The 16,806-nt window shown below is 31.7% G+C and overlaps 1 protein-coding gene across 2 annotated transcripts; it reads left to right on the forward strand.

The window, feature by feature from the left end:
• Positions 1 to 14,265: 14,265 nt before the first annotated feature.
• On the forward strand, positions 14,266 to 16,564 carry LOC109181007. 2 transcript variants are annotated; one of them, XM_019330755.1, is made up of 6 exons: positions 14,267 to 14,805; positions 14,916 to 14,992; positions 15,091 to 15,127; positions 15,475 to 15,586; positions 15,705 to 16,106; positions 16,170 to 16,564. In XM_019330755.1, exons 1-6 carry the CDS (start codon positions 14,538 to 14,540, stop codon positions 16,393 to 16,395), a joined length of 1,122 nt encoding a protein of 373 aa, XP_019186300.1. In that variant the 5' UTR covers positions 14,267 to 14,537; the 3' UTR covers positions 16,396 to 16,564. The 2 variants fall into 2 exon arrangements, with proteins under 2 accessions (XP_019186299.1, XP_019186300.1); XM_019330754.1 differs by having other exon boundaries at positions 14,266 to 14,805; positions 15,705 to 16,564.
• The last annotated feature ends 242 nt before the right edge of the window (positions 16,565 to 16,806 follow it).

The following is a 16,806-nucleotide window of genomic DNA, read 5'->3' on the forward strand; positions in this document are numbered from 1 at the left end:
TGAAAATGATGTTATAATACCATTGACTACGTGAACATATATTATTCAAATATATACTCTTTATCCACGTCACTATTCGCCAATAATCTTGTGATTTAGATAAAAAATAATTTAATTTTAAAATTTTATAAACAAAATGAATCAATAAATGATAAATAATGAGAGAGATTTTCATATTAAATTAGACAATAGTTTGATTTTAAATTAATTTATGAAGAGTTGAAACTAATCAATAATTAATTAATTAATTTAATAGAAAACAAAAAGGAAAATTTGCATGGGCCTCCTCCTATCAATCTGCGGACCAACGTAATACGCCAACCTAATTTACGCAAAATCGGCTTCCAATAATTTATTTATAATTATACATATTTTGACGGAGTATGTACCATACAATGTATATTATTGGGGAGTATTATATCATCATATCTATTCTTTCAATATATTTGTTTATAAAAAGATTCCATTTGATTTCTTATGTTATAGTTGTCTCTATCATTGTGATCAAGTTGTACTCTGATATTGAATGAATATATTTACACATATATGCTTATAAATTATAATTATTAATTTTTATTTTTAAAAAAAATGTTCATAAACATCTTTATATATAACCTAAATGTTATTACTTATTAGCATGTTCTCAATTCACTATTAAAAAAAAAATCCATCAGTTTATATATATCTTTATGTACATTTGAGTGAAGGGTGAAATTGAACTAACAATATTTTATCAACAGTTGAAAAATAAGGAGAAAATAGAAAAGATACGGTGACATTTTTATAATTATTAGGGTATATTAAGAAACTCTTGATAATACGTTTGCTGATAACTAATAGTACACGCACTAGCTTGAGTGCACTTTTATATATAGATCAATAGATCATGCGTGTACTGGAACTTGGAATTATTCAGGAATGAATTGAATGGTCAAGTGATTCTAAATGCACCGTAATAATTACAGAAATGCCACTGTATTATTTTTCCTTAAATTTCTAGGGCTTGATCATCTTAGATGAACTGATAAAGCATGCTAGTTTGGTTTGTCTAAGTCACACATAATTACTTTTTTCTCTATTATATTGAGCATATAATATATAAAACATAAATATCACTACCAAAAAAAAAAAAAAGAAGCAAAATACCAACAAGTTTAATTACAGATTAAATAGCTACAAATTAAATATCTATAAATTTCAATGTTTTAAAAACAAAAATCTACAGACTAATTATTAATTTAAACTTTTAATAAGATCGCACACAATATGAAAGCCAGACCCAGACCCTTGTCCCTTCTTGCAAAAGGTTATATGACCATTAAGTAAAGGTTATTGGTGAACCGATACTACAATGTAATAGAGTCATTAGTATTCACAAAATAAAAAAGTAGAGGTCATTGGCAGGTCTACCTAATCAATAGTATTGTCTTTTGTTTAAAATATATATATACTGAATGTGTTTATATAGTACTAATATGTTAGTATTAATTAATTAATGTAGCAAGCTAATTTGGTTTAAGATCTGTTATAATTTATTAGTGGTTGTGTGTGCATGCCGAATAGGGCAGTGTGGGAAGAGACAGATTGTTGGAAGGGGTGACACATGCATGCAGCAGGCAGCAGGCAGCAGGCAGCAGGCTACACTGAAATTTAAAACAAGGAAGACAAATGGCAGGAAGCGAGAAAAAGAAACACTAAACACAATCGATCGAAGAAATATAAGGAAAGTTAATAAATTAAGTGGGGAATCGAATAACGTTAATTAATTTCATAGAGAAAAGACAAAGAAAATATGTGTTGTGTGGTCTCCACCTTTTGTCTCCGACTGCAGAAAAATGTTTGGCAGAAGCTTTTCTTTAACTTGCCTGCACCTACAAGTTTGGATTCACCGATTGAATTTCATGTGTAGTGTGGGAAGGAGAAAGAAGAATAAAAGTGAAAAGTTTCATTTAAGGACTAAATACCTGAAACGTGGGAAGCATTGTTGGTGGAACTTGATTCCATGACATGGTATCAAATTTTTAAAAATAATCAAGTTATCTAAACATCTAATAACTTATATATATATATATATATATATATATATATATATATATATATATATATATATATAAAGGAAGTGGGGAGGAGTGAGGGGGGTAAAGGTCCCCATTGTCCCCTCTTTGGAGTCGTCTCTGATGATTGGTTGTTGCAAGTAACTAAACAAATAATAATTGAAATAAATAATAAGGATGTTATAGTTTAGTGGCACCAAATTACTTTTTCATATGTGAGATTTTGGGTTCGAGCTTCAGTAGAGGTAGTATTGACTCTTTACTGTATGTAAATCCAAGTCTTCAATCCTAGCTCCTTGCTTCCAAAATGTAAATGCACTTGAATCTAACTAGAATTGAAATTGGAAATTGAATTCTAGGGTTCTAAGGTTTAGAGAAAATTGACTAAGTATTGAAAGTAACTAACTAAAGTGAAAGAATTCAAAATTCCCCAATAAAATTTTGACGTCTCCTATTTATAGCTCTGGAATACGTTGCGTCATGAGGCATGTCACGCCGTGGCAAGCTTTGTGATGACTTTGATCACCTCGCAGAAGTGTGTGTGTCACGAATTGTCTCTCGCCGGTATGACCAACGTGACAGCAGAACACCTCTTGCGGAAGATTACTTCACAACCCCTCGTCACGTTGTGATAGCAAAAGGTGCCTTGCGGATGTTTCCCTCATGATCCCTTGTCACGTCGTGATGAGACTCGTGATAGCAGAGGATGACTTTCTGAAGTTGTTCCTCACAAGCCTTGTCACGCGTGTGACATCCTTGCATGACGATGTCGTTTTGCCTTCCATCTTATTTTTGCTCATTTTTCTCCAAATTGCCTTTAAATTTAATTTTCCCTTTTTACGTTCAAAACACAATAATGCTCTCAATTAGCTTCTCCCAAACACTTATTCCAATAAGGGTAACACTTGTGTGAGACCATCTCACGGGTCAGATCTTTGGTTAATGGGTCAAATATTTTATTAATGAGTCGGATCTTTGATCTCATTAATCAAATATCCGACGCATCTCACGGATTGAGACCCTTGAGACGGTCTCACACAAGTTTTACCTTCCAATAATTGATCACTTTAAGCAGGGGCGGAGCCAGAATTTTTGTTCAGTGGGGGCAGAACATTACAACAAAAAGATAGTTTGAAAAATAAAATAAAACACTTAAGAAGTTATCCATAAATATTGTTGGATATAGTGAAGCCATAAAATTGTAGAACAAGCAACTATTAATAAAAATAGCAACTATTAAAATTGTAGAACAAGCAACTATTAAGAAGTTATCCATAAATATTGTTGGATATAGACAAAAAATAAAACATATCAAAACATTATAAAAATATTTATAACAAAATATGAAATATAATTAATTTGTATGTGTGTAAAAATCTAAAGTAATTTTAAAAACTGACTCACTATTAATAATAGTGAAGCCATAAAATTGTAGAACAAACAACTATTAATAAAAATAGTAAAAGTCAAATAGCAACTATTAAAATTGTAGAACAAGCAACTATTAAGAAGTTATCCATAAATATTGTTGGATATAGACAAAAAATAAAACATATCAAAACATTATAAAAATATTTATAACAAAATATGAAATATAATTAATTTGTATGTGTGTAAAAATCTAAAGTAATTTTAAAAACTGACTCACTATTAATAATAGTGAAGCCATAAAATTGTAGAACAAGCAACTATTAATAAAAATAGTAAAAGTCAACGCTATTGCCATAGGAGGGATTTGAACCCAAGCACTCTCATTGTATAACACGCATTACTTGCCACCTGATCTACCTCAACTCTTGTTAACATTTTATGTTTTCTTCTATTTATACTATAACTTGTACTATATATACATATATAGATACAATGTTATATATGGGGTGGGGGTGGGGGCAGCTGCCCCCACTGCCCCCATTGTAACTCCGCCCATGACTTTAAGTGCAATTAAAGCAATATTAAACAAAAAATGACCAATTAATACACAATAAAAGTGAATTAGGAGTTTGGATAAAAATGAATTTAGATCAATAAATATTCATCTATAGGTAACGTACAATTAATTAAGCGTGTATCCATAGATGAGTTTATATCAAAATGAATTAGGAGTTTATGATCTTTTAATTTGTTTCATCTTTTTATAAATGCTGAATAGATGTATATTTCTTATATTGTACACTTTTTCTTGACCCGAGTAAAAAATGTGATACAATATGATTCACTCGGATAAACATGCCATACCTTTCATAGTAAATGATTTTTCAATTCACATATTATAAAACACTTTAAATAAGAGGATATATATTAAAAGTAGAAACAATAATGTATCGAATAGAATGATATGACTTGTGTCATGATAAGCTAGAAATAGCAAAGAACAAGTCACCATAGAAAACGAATTAATGAATTAAGAATTCTAAATGATGTCAAATATTTGACTATAAGCGAATGAAAGATGTGTTTTGGTATCATCCTCAATTTCTAACATACTGCATATATATTTTACTTAGCTTTTTCATCATTTCCAATTCTGCGTACTCTTCTAATAATCAATTTATAATACAACAAATCTAGATTGAATGCCTCCGTCAACCACCAATAAACATAGGAGCAGTTGTCGCCTCGTTGAATTTTCTTTTTTGTTTTTATTCCATTTTCTCTCTCTCCCCTGTCTCTATATATACATATATGTGAGAGAGAACATAAATTTAAAGTTTTGTGTTAGGGACGTTTATATTTAAGCTTTAAAATTTGACTGTATAACTTATAAAATTTGTGTACTTTGTAACAATTATATTAAACTATATTATTTGGCTAAAGAAAAAATTTGCATTGACTCAACCTTATTACTAAGTCAACTATTAGTTAACATACAAACTATTTTTAAAAATATTATGTGTCAATGTTGGCATAACTTTGACATATAAACCAAGTCTAATTAAAACTTTAGATATTGTAATAATTATAAACAATTTCTTATGATAAAATTTACAGCTCACTTCCACTTCGAAAATAGAAAAAACGTGTTAATGTGTAAGACAACAACTAGCACACATACATAAGCATCAACAACTAGCAATTAATCTTTTTAATTTTTTATTTATTTTAAAGAGAACTATTTATTTTGATGGATTAGTAGTGAATTAACTGACCTCATTATGAATTATTGAATTAATAAGGAATTTATGTATCTAATAAAAAGATGAAAAATATTATTTGTACTCGCAAATTTTATTCTCAACTTTTACTCCCTCTCACACAATTTTGATGTTGACATTGTTCATGTGACCCACATGACGAAGATAACTAATCATTCCTTACTACATTATATATAGAGTAAAAGTGATAGAGTAAAAATATCCATTTAGTAGAACTCTAAAAAGATGACATAGCAGAAGTGACGACCAATAAAGAGTATCTAACATGGTCCATTAAAAAAAAAAAAAAAAACACCCCTGCATGATTGCTGTCAAACAACCCTTGTTGTCTTGAGTGGATCTGGATTCTGAACTTTGAGACAAAGTGTGGACATGGTTTCCCTTTGCCTCAAAGTTCATGAGGGATGGCCATGATTGCCCTCGTGTTAGAGTGGTTGTTATTAAATAGCCTTGGTTGTTGCCTTTTGATTTCTTTCACCGATTCCATGAATGGAACAGGGGACGATATGCCTTACACCATGGTTTTGAATCAGAAGAGATATTGTAATAAAAGATAGATCTATTTACTTTATCCCGATTTAGTGTATCATAAAGATTTTTTTTTTTTTTTCGTACAGATTAAATTAAAAAAAAAAAAACTTAAATGAGGTATTCAACACTCGGGCTAAATCAAAAAAGAAATCTTTATTGGTTCGGTCTCTAGCTCGTTCTTTTTCATTCTAAGGAGAATGGATATTTTTTTCCGAAAGATTAGACAAAAAGGGGTCTGACAACTATCTCTACTATTTTTTTTAATTATTTTTTTAATTTTGTTTTAATTTTTTGTACAAGATTATATTATCCAATTTTTTGTCAAGTTACCACCCCATTTAATAAAAATATACGAAAAAGCTAAGGTTACAAGATAGGGTTTTACTTGTGCATGCTCTTAGATAATGATTATGAATTTCTCTCGTCACTTATATATATATATATATATATATATATATATATATATATATATATATATATATATATATATATATATATATATAATTAGGTTCTGGTGCGGTTAGGGTACCCAAGTGCGGTTGTGCGGTTTAATCTGGGCCATTCATCTCGCTTAAATCAACGTCCAGGATTACCAAAAAATTTTAAAAAAGCGCGGTGGCAATTTTGTAATTTTTGCATCTAGGTCAAAATTAAGGTGAGCGGTGCTGTGATTAATGTCCGTGAGTTTTGTATATAAGATGCGTAAGTCTTGTGCGTAAGGTGCGTGAGTTTTGTGCTTAATGTGCGTGTGGTTGTGTTTAATGTGAGTAGTTGTTAAAACTTAAAGTGTGGGCTTTTGTGCTTAAGGTGCGTGAGATTTGTTCTTATTGTGAGTGGAGTTTGTGCTTAATGTGCGTAGGGTTTGTGCTTAATGTGTGTGAGGTTAGTGATTAATGTCAGTAGTTATTGAAACTTAAGGTCTGTGAGTTAATACTTAAAGTGCGTGGGTTTTGTGCTTAATGTGAGTGAGGTTGTGTTTAATGTGCGTGAGTTTTGTACTTAATGTGCGTGCGTTTGTGCTTAATGTGAGACATTTTAAAATTTTGAGTGTGTGAGTTTTGTGCTTAATGTGCTTGGGTTTTGTACTTTAAGGTGAGTGATTTGTGTTCTTAAGGTGCTTTGTTTGTGGACTTAAGGTGCATGGTGATTTGTGTGTTTAAGATGCGTCATGTTAATAATTAAGGTGCGTCCAACCGCACAATCGCACGGGAAGCCATCTCCACACCTGAACCTTTCCCTATATATATATATATATATATATATATATATATATATATATATATATATATATATATATATATATATATATATATATATATATAAAGTTTGTTACAATTAATATATGTTCATAACTACTTTCTCAACATATTGAAGTACAAAAGTCAATAGCGCTCCAGTGGGAATCAAACACATGAACTGAAGTTTATTTTACTTTTTTAAATATATTTTAAAAATAGCACAGTAAATCACATTTGACAAAAAGGTCATAATTGCTTATTTGTCTATTTTGTCGAAACATTATTATTATTATTATTATTATTATTATTATTATTAAATATTTTTGCTGAATGCATATATAAATAAGGGGGCGTTTGGTTCAGGTTATATAACATAACCAAGGGAATGTGACATTCCAAAGCTCACATTCCTGTGTTTGGTTCACATTATCTCAGGGAATCTAACATTCCCTAGGAATGTCACATTCCCTCCACATAGGATTTTGAAGGGAATGTGATTCCCTTCCATTTCTAAGGTTATGTAAGATAACCTTGGTTATGTTAGTTTATCACACACACACACACACATATAATTATTTTTGTAATTATATATTTTTTTATTTTTATTATGCTAGGTTAGCATATAAAATAATTTTGTTTCTCAAGTTCAATATTTTAGTTAATATTTTAAAATCATGTAATTATATATGATACCGTTATCTTATTTACTTATTTTAATTTTAAAATTTATTAAAATATATGAAAATATGTTAAGGATATTGTAGTGTGTGAATAAAAGATAACCCTAAACCAAACATGATTATATTACATACCCCAATTTTAACCAAACACAGGAGTCTAACATTCCCAGTAATCTAACATTCCCAGCAATCTAACATTCCCTAAGGTAATCTGACATTCCGTGAACCAAACGACCCCTAAGTGTGTATCTCCTAATCTCCGGCTCTCAGCTGGATGATTTGATCTTACAAGCATGCATGGTAGGCACTCTATCATGCAAGAATGACCTATATGCATGCATAATTTATTATAAAACATGCATGCATGCATGTATGCATGACAACTTAACGCCGTGATATGATATACGGATATATCGTATGGTTGATGATTGGGTATTTATATTAATTATAGTAATTATGAATTTATTATTTAATTATATTTTGGGAGTAAAATTGGAAAGAACAAAAAACGACAGAAATGCTCATTCTCAAAGAATGCTAGATCCGCATTAATAGGCACTGCACACACATTTTCCAATGGAACCTTTTATAGGTAAATTTAATTTAATTTGTTTATTATTGTATATTTATCAAATTAAATAAAAATTACTGAAAACAAAAATTAACTAGTGTTGGGAGTTGACTTCACAGATTGCTGTGCTAGCTAAGTGAATCTTTTCAGACCAACATCTTTATTTTATTTATTTATTTATTTTTACCAATAACAAATTTGCTGTCTCTTGGAAGAGTACAGTACTGTACTACTTGTTTTAGTCTCCGTTGCTCTGATGCTTGGATGGAATTGAGAGCTTCCTTTCTGTCTTATGATTTGGAACTACTTGTTTTCAAGTTCTATTATGATTTTTTTTTTACTATTTAAACTATTCTCAATTTGAAGTTGGGTACTCAAATGAAGGACACACCAAACTTTTCATGGTTTTTTTTTTTTTTTTTTTTTTTAAATATCAAAATATGAACCTCAATTTTTACAAAAAATGTAAAATATTTTGTTCTCTTGAAGAGAACTATACAATGTAATATTTTAGTATTAAGATTGGATTCATGCGATCACTATATATTAATCAATAATGATAATAACAACAACTACAACTAAAAAAAATAGAATTACCTATGAAAAACCTATTGGTACATTATTTAAACTTTTAGGTATTTAAGTTATTACCAACTGTAATAACTCAAAATTTTCAAACTTTTAAATTTATTGCTTCTTATCGGACTGTGCGATTCTCGTTGCTAGTTTTCGGGATGCCGGTTCTTATCGTTCGTATCTTGGTATTGTCTTAGATTCGTGTTTGCGTTTAATTAATTCTTTTTCAGCTTGCTCTGTTAAGTTTGTAGGCAGAGACTCCAACTTAGTAGCTCATGCTTTAGCTAAACATGTAAGTGCGGTTGAGGCACGAACCGTCTGGAAGGATTCACTTCCTCCTTTTATTTCTCCTGTTATGATTTAATACAATCCGAAGTTTTTGGTTTAAAAAAGAAAAAAAAAAAGTTATTACCAATAAATTTTGATGAATAATTGTAAAATTTCGCTACCAAAATACTTAGGTGGACCAATTGGTTAAGTGTGTGTGTATATATATATATCTTCGGATGGCTTTTCAACAGATTTTGTAACAGGAATCAAGAAACCCGTGAGGCAGAACAGTACAATATAAATGTCAAAGACCAAGAAAACATACAAAGTTACAAACCAAAAAGCTCTCAATCATAGCCACAAATACCATGCAAACAACACTCGTGTGGAGAATGAAAAGTTCTTCTCCCAGTACAGATCAGATCATCATTGCTACAATAAATATAGTAGTGGGTAAAGCGCCCAAAGAAAATGAAAACTTTTTTTTTTTTTTTTTTTTTTTGGGAAAAGATTAACAATTTGTTAATGAAAACAGTAAATATGACACGAGATATTAAAAAACGATGATTCTAAAAATATAAAATATAAAATGGGAGAATCTATGTAAATATTTTTTCTTTAATTTAGTATTATTGACTGTATTACAATCTAAGGTAAGTATATGTTTCTTTATCTATATGTTGTCGTCTTAAAGAGTCAATACCCCACCACCACCACCGAAGTTCAATTCTGTGGCCTTCCCTTAAAGAGAGTCACATATGTGCCATCTGAGCACAAGGTGTTTGACATGAATCTATGTAAATATATAAAAAAAAAGTAATAAAAAGAATATATTTGTAATATATATATTGATTACTATTGACTCTATTACTAGGTAATATCTGTTATATATATATATATATATATATATATATATATATATATATATATATATATATATATATATAATACTTCTATTTTTTTTTTGAAAATATATGTGGTGCTTTATTAAAAATATGTCGAAATAATGTCTGGTGGGAGAAGATCCCAGTACATAGCAGCCGATTGCTGATATGCTGAAGTAGCTAAGGCATGAGCTATAAAATTGTCTAGTCTAGAAATAAAATGGAAAGAACAAGACTGAAAATAAGCTGTAGCTGCTCTGCAGGCGTCAATGGCATAGCCAACGTAAGTGCGAAACGTAGTAGACAGTGTAGTAAGATAACGCTGTAGCATTAAACAATCTGTATATATTTCGATGTTCTGTTCCCCTCGATCCTTTAACCATGACAAAGCCTCCTTGCATGCCAATGCCTCGGCCATAAGTGGTGAGAAACAATCCGGGAGGGGTGCACTGAAGGCCGCGACATACCCTCCATTCATGTCTACGAGGATTGCCCCAACCGTAGCCTTGCCCGTATTGTGTATAAACCCCGCGTCGATGCGACATAGCCTCCGAGGTGGCTCTTCCTGTACAATACCGTGAGGTCCGAGTGGCGCATGAGAGCCAAGATGTTGAGATTGCGTTGCAGGCAGTGGTACGTGGTTTTGGACTGCTGGCGGGTTTGCCCTTCTCCATGCATGCAATGCCGAATTCGCTGCTGCCAACAAAGATTGTAATACATTTTTGTAAAAAAAAAATAAAAAAAATAAATAAAAAAAAACTACAAGGAATTGATAGTTTAGTGACAGTTAGGTGGCGGTTTGGAGGAGTGGATCCAACTTCATGTCACAGAAACGTGACACTAATTGCTAAGCAAGTATAAACAAATAAAGTTGTACATTTACTACTAGCTATAAGTTTTTATATATTGACGTAGTGGTAAACATTTGATCTTGACAGTGATAGTTCTCCATGCATTGCAAATGACTTAAGGAGAGGTAAAGGTAAACTGTGAGGGTGTTGATAACAATTGAAGTCATAATTTTTAGGTATGAGAACATTCTCCACTCACTCAACAACTCCTTTTGGAGCTCATACTTTTTTATTAACTCATGTTGATGTCGATTAATTCACAGATAAGTAATAAGTAATGTAAATAAAATGGTTTTATTTTTAAATCAATTTTCTATCATATATTAAATATTAAATTGTAATTTTAGTATATAAAAAAAAACATAGCAGGTAAAAAATAACATTTTTTTTTCTATACGCTATAATATATATAGTAGTTCTAAGTGAGTTCAAAAGAATAATTAAGCATTTAGGGTAGAGTAGTTAGGGAAGTGCGACATTGATTTTATTCTTACATATATACATAGTTTGAATAACACAACTTAATTAAGTCCAAACATAAATTAAAATATATGGCATGGGAATAAGTAGCAAAACATGGACCATATTTTGATATGTGTTGGAAAGAAGGGATTGAAATAGTAGGGTAGGGTCCCTATTCTTGGTTAGGAACAAAGCCCGTGATTCCCGACGCAAAGGAAGCTGCAAACTGTATATATGTATTATGCATGTGTTTCTCTTTCTTTATCACTACAGCAATGCATCACTACTTACTAAATGTATCACCATACACAATATGAATTCTATACCTTTATTTATTTACAATTAATTGTTGCTTGCCACCAACTTGCTGAAAATCCCAGTTATTAATTACATTCTCTTTCAATCTATACCAACTCTTACTCTTAGCACTTGTTAATTCTAAGTATTGGTTGGCATACTTACATGTAATATAATTGAAATATTTTAATTCTTTCTTTTAGCTATTTCATGTTTGGTTCACTTTGCTTCTCAATAACTACAGAAAATATTCTCTAAATCAGCAATTACGACTATGTCAAAAATTATAATTAGTAGCATTTACTATTATGCCAATTTAAAACAATAACTAGTAGTGGAAGTGTAACTTTATAAAAAGTGAAAATTGATCTCAACCGTCCATCAGGATTCATTAATGGTTGAAGGTTTTAGTAAAAAAAAAAGGTCAATTTTATAATTATTTAAAAAAAATTTAAGTGTAGAGTAATTTTATAATTATTGCAAACTCAAAAGTTTTAAGGGGAAAAGGGTGTGGTCCATTTTATAAATATTACAAACTTGAAATTGTATAATAATTATAAAATTGATCCGGTGCATTTTTTGTTTTTTTACTAAAACCCTCAACTATTGATACTATACCTTGATCAATAGTTATAGCTATTATGCCAGGATCAAACCTTTACAACTATGCCAAAAGTTATAGCTACATTGCTTCAAAGGGATTTGACCCCATTACTTGCTCTAATTCCAATTATCATGATCAAATGCTTATTGTTACACCAAACGTTATAATTAGTAGTGAAAACACAATTATATTATCTTATACTTGCATAGCAGTTAACGTCACGTTTCAATGATAGGATGTTGGACTTGCTTCTTTGAACCGCTGTCCAACAATTTAAATAATTTACTAAAATGTGTGTGTTTTGTTCCTTCATTATTATTTTCTAAAACTGTTAGACCAATCAAATAGACGACTGGAATTGGTTGTTAATTAGTTCTTTCATATAATTAAAATCAGCTAAAGATTGTAATATACATTGTATTTATATTAATGAATCAAATAAGACAAAGTTACTTTGAAAACTGCCTTTATTTATTTATTTTAATTTTTACAAATATCAATGTGAAAGGATAGGAAATTTTGTAGACGATGCATGTTTAAGCTTTGTGATGATTGGAATCTTTTGGTATTATAGAAAATGAACAAATTAAAAAAAAAAAAAAAAAAAAAAAGTCCATATTGAACCGGCATGCAAGTGAAGGCTGGTCCCATGGTCTGCTTTCATAGTAGATAAGACCAAACAGTGACAAAAGTTTACTTTGAATTTACTCCGACCCCTTCAATAAAATATATCCTAAGACGAAATTTCTTGGGCCTCCCCAACAGCGTTGAAATCGGTGGAAGGTATGTTTTTCAATGACGTTGAAGCATTCCACTGTCCACACAATATTCAACGTTGTTTTGTTGTTTGTATGTGACACTCTGATCTGAGATGTCCTACATCAAGAATCTACAGTGATTAATATTAAGTTTATAAATTTGTTGATGTTTTGGTGATGAGGTTTTTTGCCTGAATTAGTATAGACGTTATCATTAAAGTCAGGCATTAAAAATTTTGTGCACTCAATTGCATTGAAAAAAAATGGGTAAGATCATTCATGAGTAATCATTTGGAGTTACATTAATTTTAAACAAGATCCATTAATAATTGTAATTGTACGGGAGTGAATTTGAATTCTTTTAAATAAAAAGATTTATAAGTCCAAATTTTTATCCTTAACTAATTTGAGACTCTCTCCTAATTTTCAAAATTTCACTGTGAAGTTGTTTGTCATCCTAATTTTTTTCCTCTACATATCACATAAATTTTGTATTACTACTTATTTTTTATTGGTCGATTTCTAATAAGATAATGGGGTAACCAAATTATATATATGCAAATAAGAATATAAAATGTATATACACACATCACTACTCCAAAAATGTGATTTTACTTCACAAGTCACAACTAATTACTCCATTCTAAGTACTCCGATCCGCATAAGTAATTGCATAGTGCACATATGTTCAAGTAATACATATAACATGTGTTGTTTTTTATTCGGGTTGATTTAACCAATATCAAGAATCGTCTATTAAGACTTTTGTTGTGGTCGAATATTTAGGAGCAATGCAATTAAAACATGCACTTGTTCTGATATCACTTGTCAAATTAAACAATTACTTATCATTATGTCAAAAGCTATAACTAATAATGAATGAGAAACTTTATTCCTTATACTTGCATAGGAATATGTCACGTTTTGCTGACAAGATGTTAGACTCACATCTCTAAGACGCTGCCAATAGACACTTATAAGTGTTATATTAAATTAAGGAATGTTGTTTGCCAAAATCATTTTAGCTGATGACACTTGCCAAGGATGTCCTTCAAAGATAACTCATATATTATTTTCATATGGAGTAACAATAATAATAATAATAATAATAATAAAGTTTTTCATAATTAGCCAGCCACTTAAAGAAAAATGATAAATCGTAGAAGATCTGGCATCACATGAACGCAATGCTACCCTCTATTTTTCGCATTCTTTTTTGGCCTGTCTACTCATCATTAATGAATGGTTGAACTCATGCATTCATTCACATACATACCAAGAAAAAACATACATCCACTACCAGTCATATGTACACACATACATATATACATAAACAATTCTAGACAGAATTGAAGAGAGAGAAGCTAAGGGTCTTCTTCCTCCTTTGTCAATTCTAGGGTTTAATTTGATTCCCATTTGTTCTGAACAGAACTACTGTACCTTTCAATTCCCTGTCAAACACTTATAAATACAACTTAACACCTCTCATTCTAAGTCCAATTCAGTCTTTCTTCTTAGCTTCTTCAGGCAACGGATCAAGCTGACAAGCCAAAAGAATGGTAAGATTATTGAACTGAAAGCTAAGGTGAAGGAGAAGTTAAAGAAAGAAATGGAGGAAAGCGGGGAGACAGTGTGTTCTAAGACGACGAGTGATGATTCCAACAAGTTCGAGGAGGACGAGGATGAAACCAACGAGTCTCCGAGGAATCAGACTGTTAAGGATGGGGGAAGCTCCAGCAACAGTACGGTTGAGGAGAGCGGCGAGAAGAAGGCGTCGGTGAGGCCTTACGTCCGATCTAAGATGCCCAGACTCCGGTGGACCCCCGATCTCCATCTCCGGTTTCTTCATGCAGTGGAGAGGCTCGGAGGCCAAGAGAGTATGCTTATTAGCTTCATTGATTTAAATATATACTACTGTGTTTAATTAATTATGTTGATGAAATTTTGGTTTCTGCAAATTAAAGTAAAGTGGTTTAATTTGTTGCAGGAGCAACGCCAAAATTGGTGCTTCAATTGATGGACATTAAAGGACTTAACATAGCTCATGTGAAGAGTCATTTGCAGGTATACATACCATCATTAAAGATTTCTTGATTTCCATAATTTTCGTTGTTGTACGCTAATTCAATTTATGTGCTGTATATGTTTGGTGTTTCTATTAGATGTATAGAAGCAAGAAGACCGAAGATCCAAGCCAAGGTATTAACTACAACATATGCCCACAACTGTTTTGTTTTTCATTTGAGGGGAATAAGGGTTGAATCTGAATAGAATCATAGCTTGAAATAGGAAAGATTTACACGTGGGATACAAAAATGGGAAAGGTGTCACAAGAATTGAACACCTACAAATTAAAGTTTTAATTGGCATGCAATTAATTGCCTTTCTTGATGAACTTTCTTTCTAGTTGGGACGGGGTATGAAGAGTCGAGTTCAGCATCCTGCCATAGTGCTGAGATCCAACCTTACTTTCATCTTCTATGCAATAATTTAGGGTTTTCGATGACAGATCTTACAAATTCAAGTGCTTTAATTTGTTGTCACAGGGTTTGCAAATCATAGGGCTTTCATGGAAGGAGGAGATCGGAATGTCTTCAACTTAAGCCAACTCCCCATGTTCAAAATCTTTAATAATCAAAGGCTTAATCCTCCTTTCAGGTATATATTTCTTCAATCCTCTACTTCTTTTTTTCTTTTATATTTTTATTTAATTTCATTTCAAAGATGAGAATTAAATAATTAATTAAGTCTCAAATAACGATGTTTGGTTGTCTAGGTATGGCGATGACTCTTACAGAAATTGTCAAGAAAAATGGATGAATGGTACAGCCATGGCACATGGAACAGCTGACAGGGGCAGACCTTATGAAGCTTTATACGAGAGATTTAGGAGCAACTATGATTTATCCAGAGAAACTATTAATCCTCCATTCACTGAACGGTCCAACCGGGGATTACATGAACTCAAGGAGAAATTGGGATCATTTCTTGAAAACCAAACATGGCACCATCAGTTTGCACCACAAAACCCTATTCAACACCAACCAATTCAAGTTCCAGAACCAAAAACAATGGCCCGTACAGGTAGCTCAGTTGGTTCTTGGGTGACAGACTGTAGACCAGAACCAAAAACAACTGTCATGAATAGCTTAGTTGGTTCCTGGGTGGCAGATCGTGGGCAAGAACCAAAAGCAACCACTCTAGAGAACAGAAACGCTGCGGTGTCAGCGAAACTCCAAAAACAAGAAACCATGAAAAGGAAGGCCGACCTTGATCTGAATCTATCTCTGGGGATGAAGTCGATGAAGGAGAAGAGCATGGAGGGTTTGGGAGAGGACGAAAGTGGGTTAACGTTGTCACTGTCATCATCGTCTTCCTCAAAGCTTAGAAAGTTGAACCAAGACGACACTAATAACTTCACAAAATCTGGGAAAGGAGGGGCAAGTACTCTGGATCTGACTCTATGAATCAGACAGACATTCTAAGTGAGATCTTGAGGTACTTGTTTCTCTGGTAATACTATATAGTAACACTTGTTATTGTTCTTATCCATCCTATGCACGCTTATCCATTTCATATATCAATGCAACATTATTATCTTATCTTAATTAGCTACCTTACTTTGAACGGAGATCATCAAGCTAAGTTTTAATTAACTTAATTAGCTTTCATAAGCACCTGCAGAATAGTGCATGGGAATCAAATGGAAATTAAATGTAGATGAGATTTGATTTGTTCAGGAGAGACAGCGGAAAAAGTGGGAAATCATCTTTATGTGTGTCTTGTTGTTTTTAGTGTTTTGTTTTGTGTGAGAGTTACAACAAAGTATCCCTTTGGGGATCGGATCACTAGACCTTGATAGTATGGTTTTGTGTGCT

Source organism: Ipomoea nil, unplaced genomic scaffold (assembly GCF_001879475.1).
Source record: "Ipomoea nil cultivar Tokyo-kokei standard unplaced genomic scaffold, Asagao_1.1 scaffold1043, whole genome shotgun sequence".
Lineage (NCBI taxonomy): Eukaryota > Viridiplantae > Streptophyta > Magnoliopsida > Solanales > Convolvulaceae > Ipomoea > Ipomoea nil.

Coding starts and splice junctions, on each gene's coding strand:
- LOC109181007 (XM_019330754.1), top strand. CDS start 14,538: ATGGAGGAAAGCGGGGAGACAGTGTGTTCTAAGACGACGAGTGATGAT. Junction 14,993..15,090: donor ATGTGAAGAGTCATTTGCAG/GTATACATACCA, acceptor TGTTTCTATTAG/ATGTATAGAAGCAAGAAGAC. Junction 15,128..15,474: donor GACCGAAGATCCAAGCCAAG/GTATTAACTACA, acceptor TTGTTGTCACAG/GGTTTGCAAATCATAGGGCT.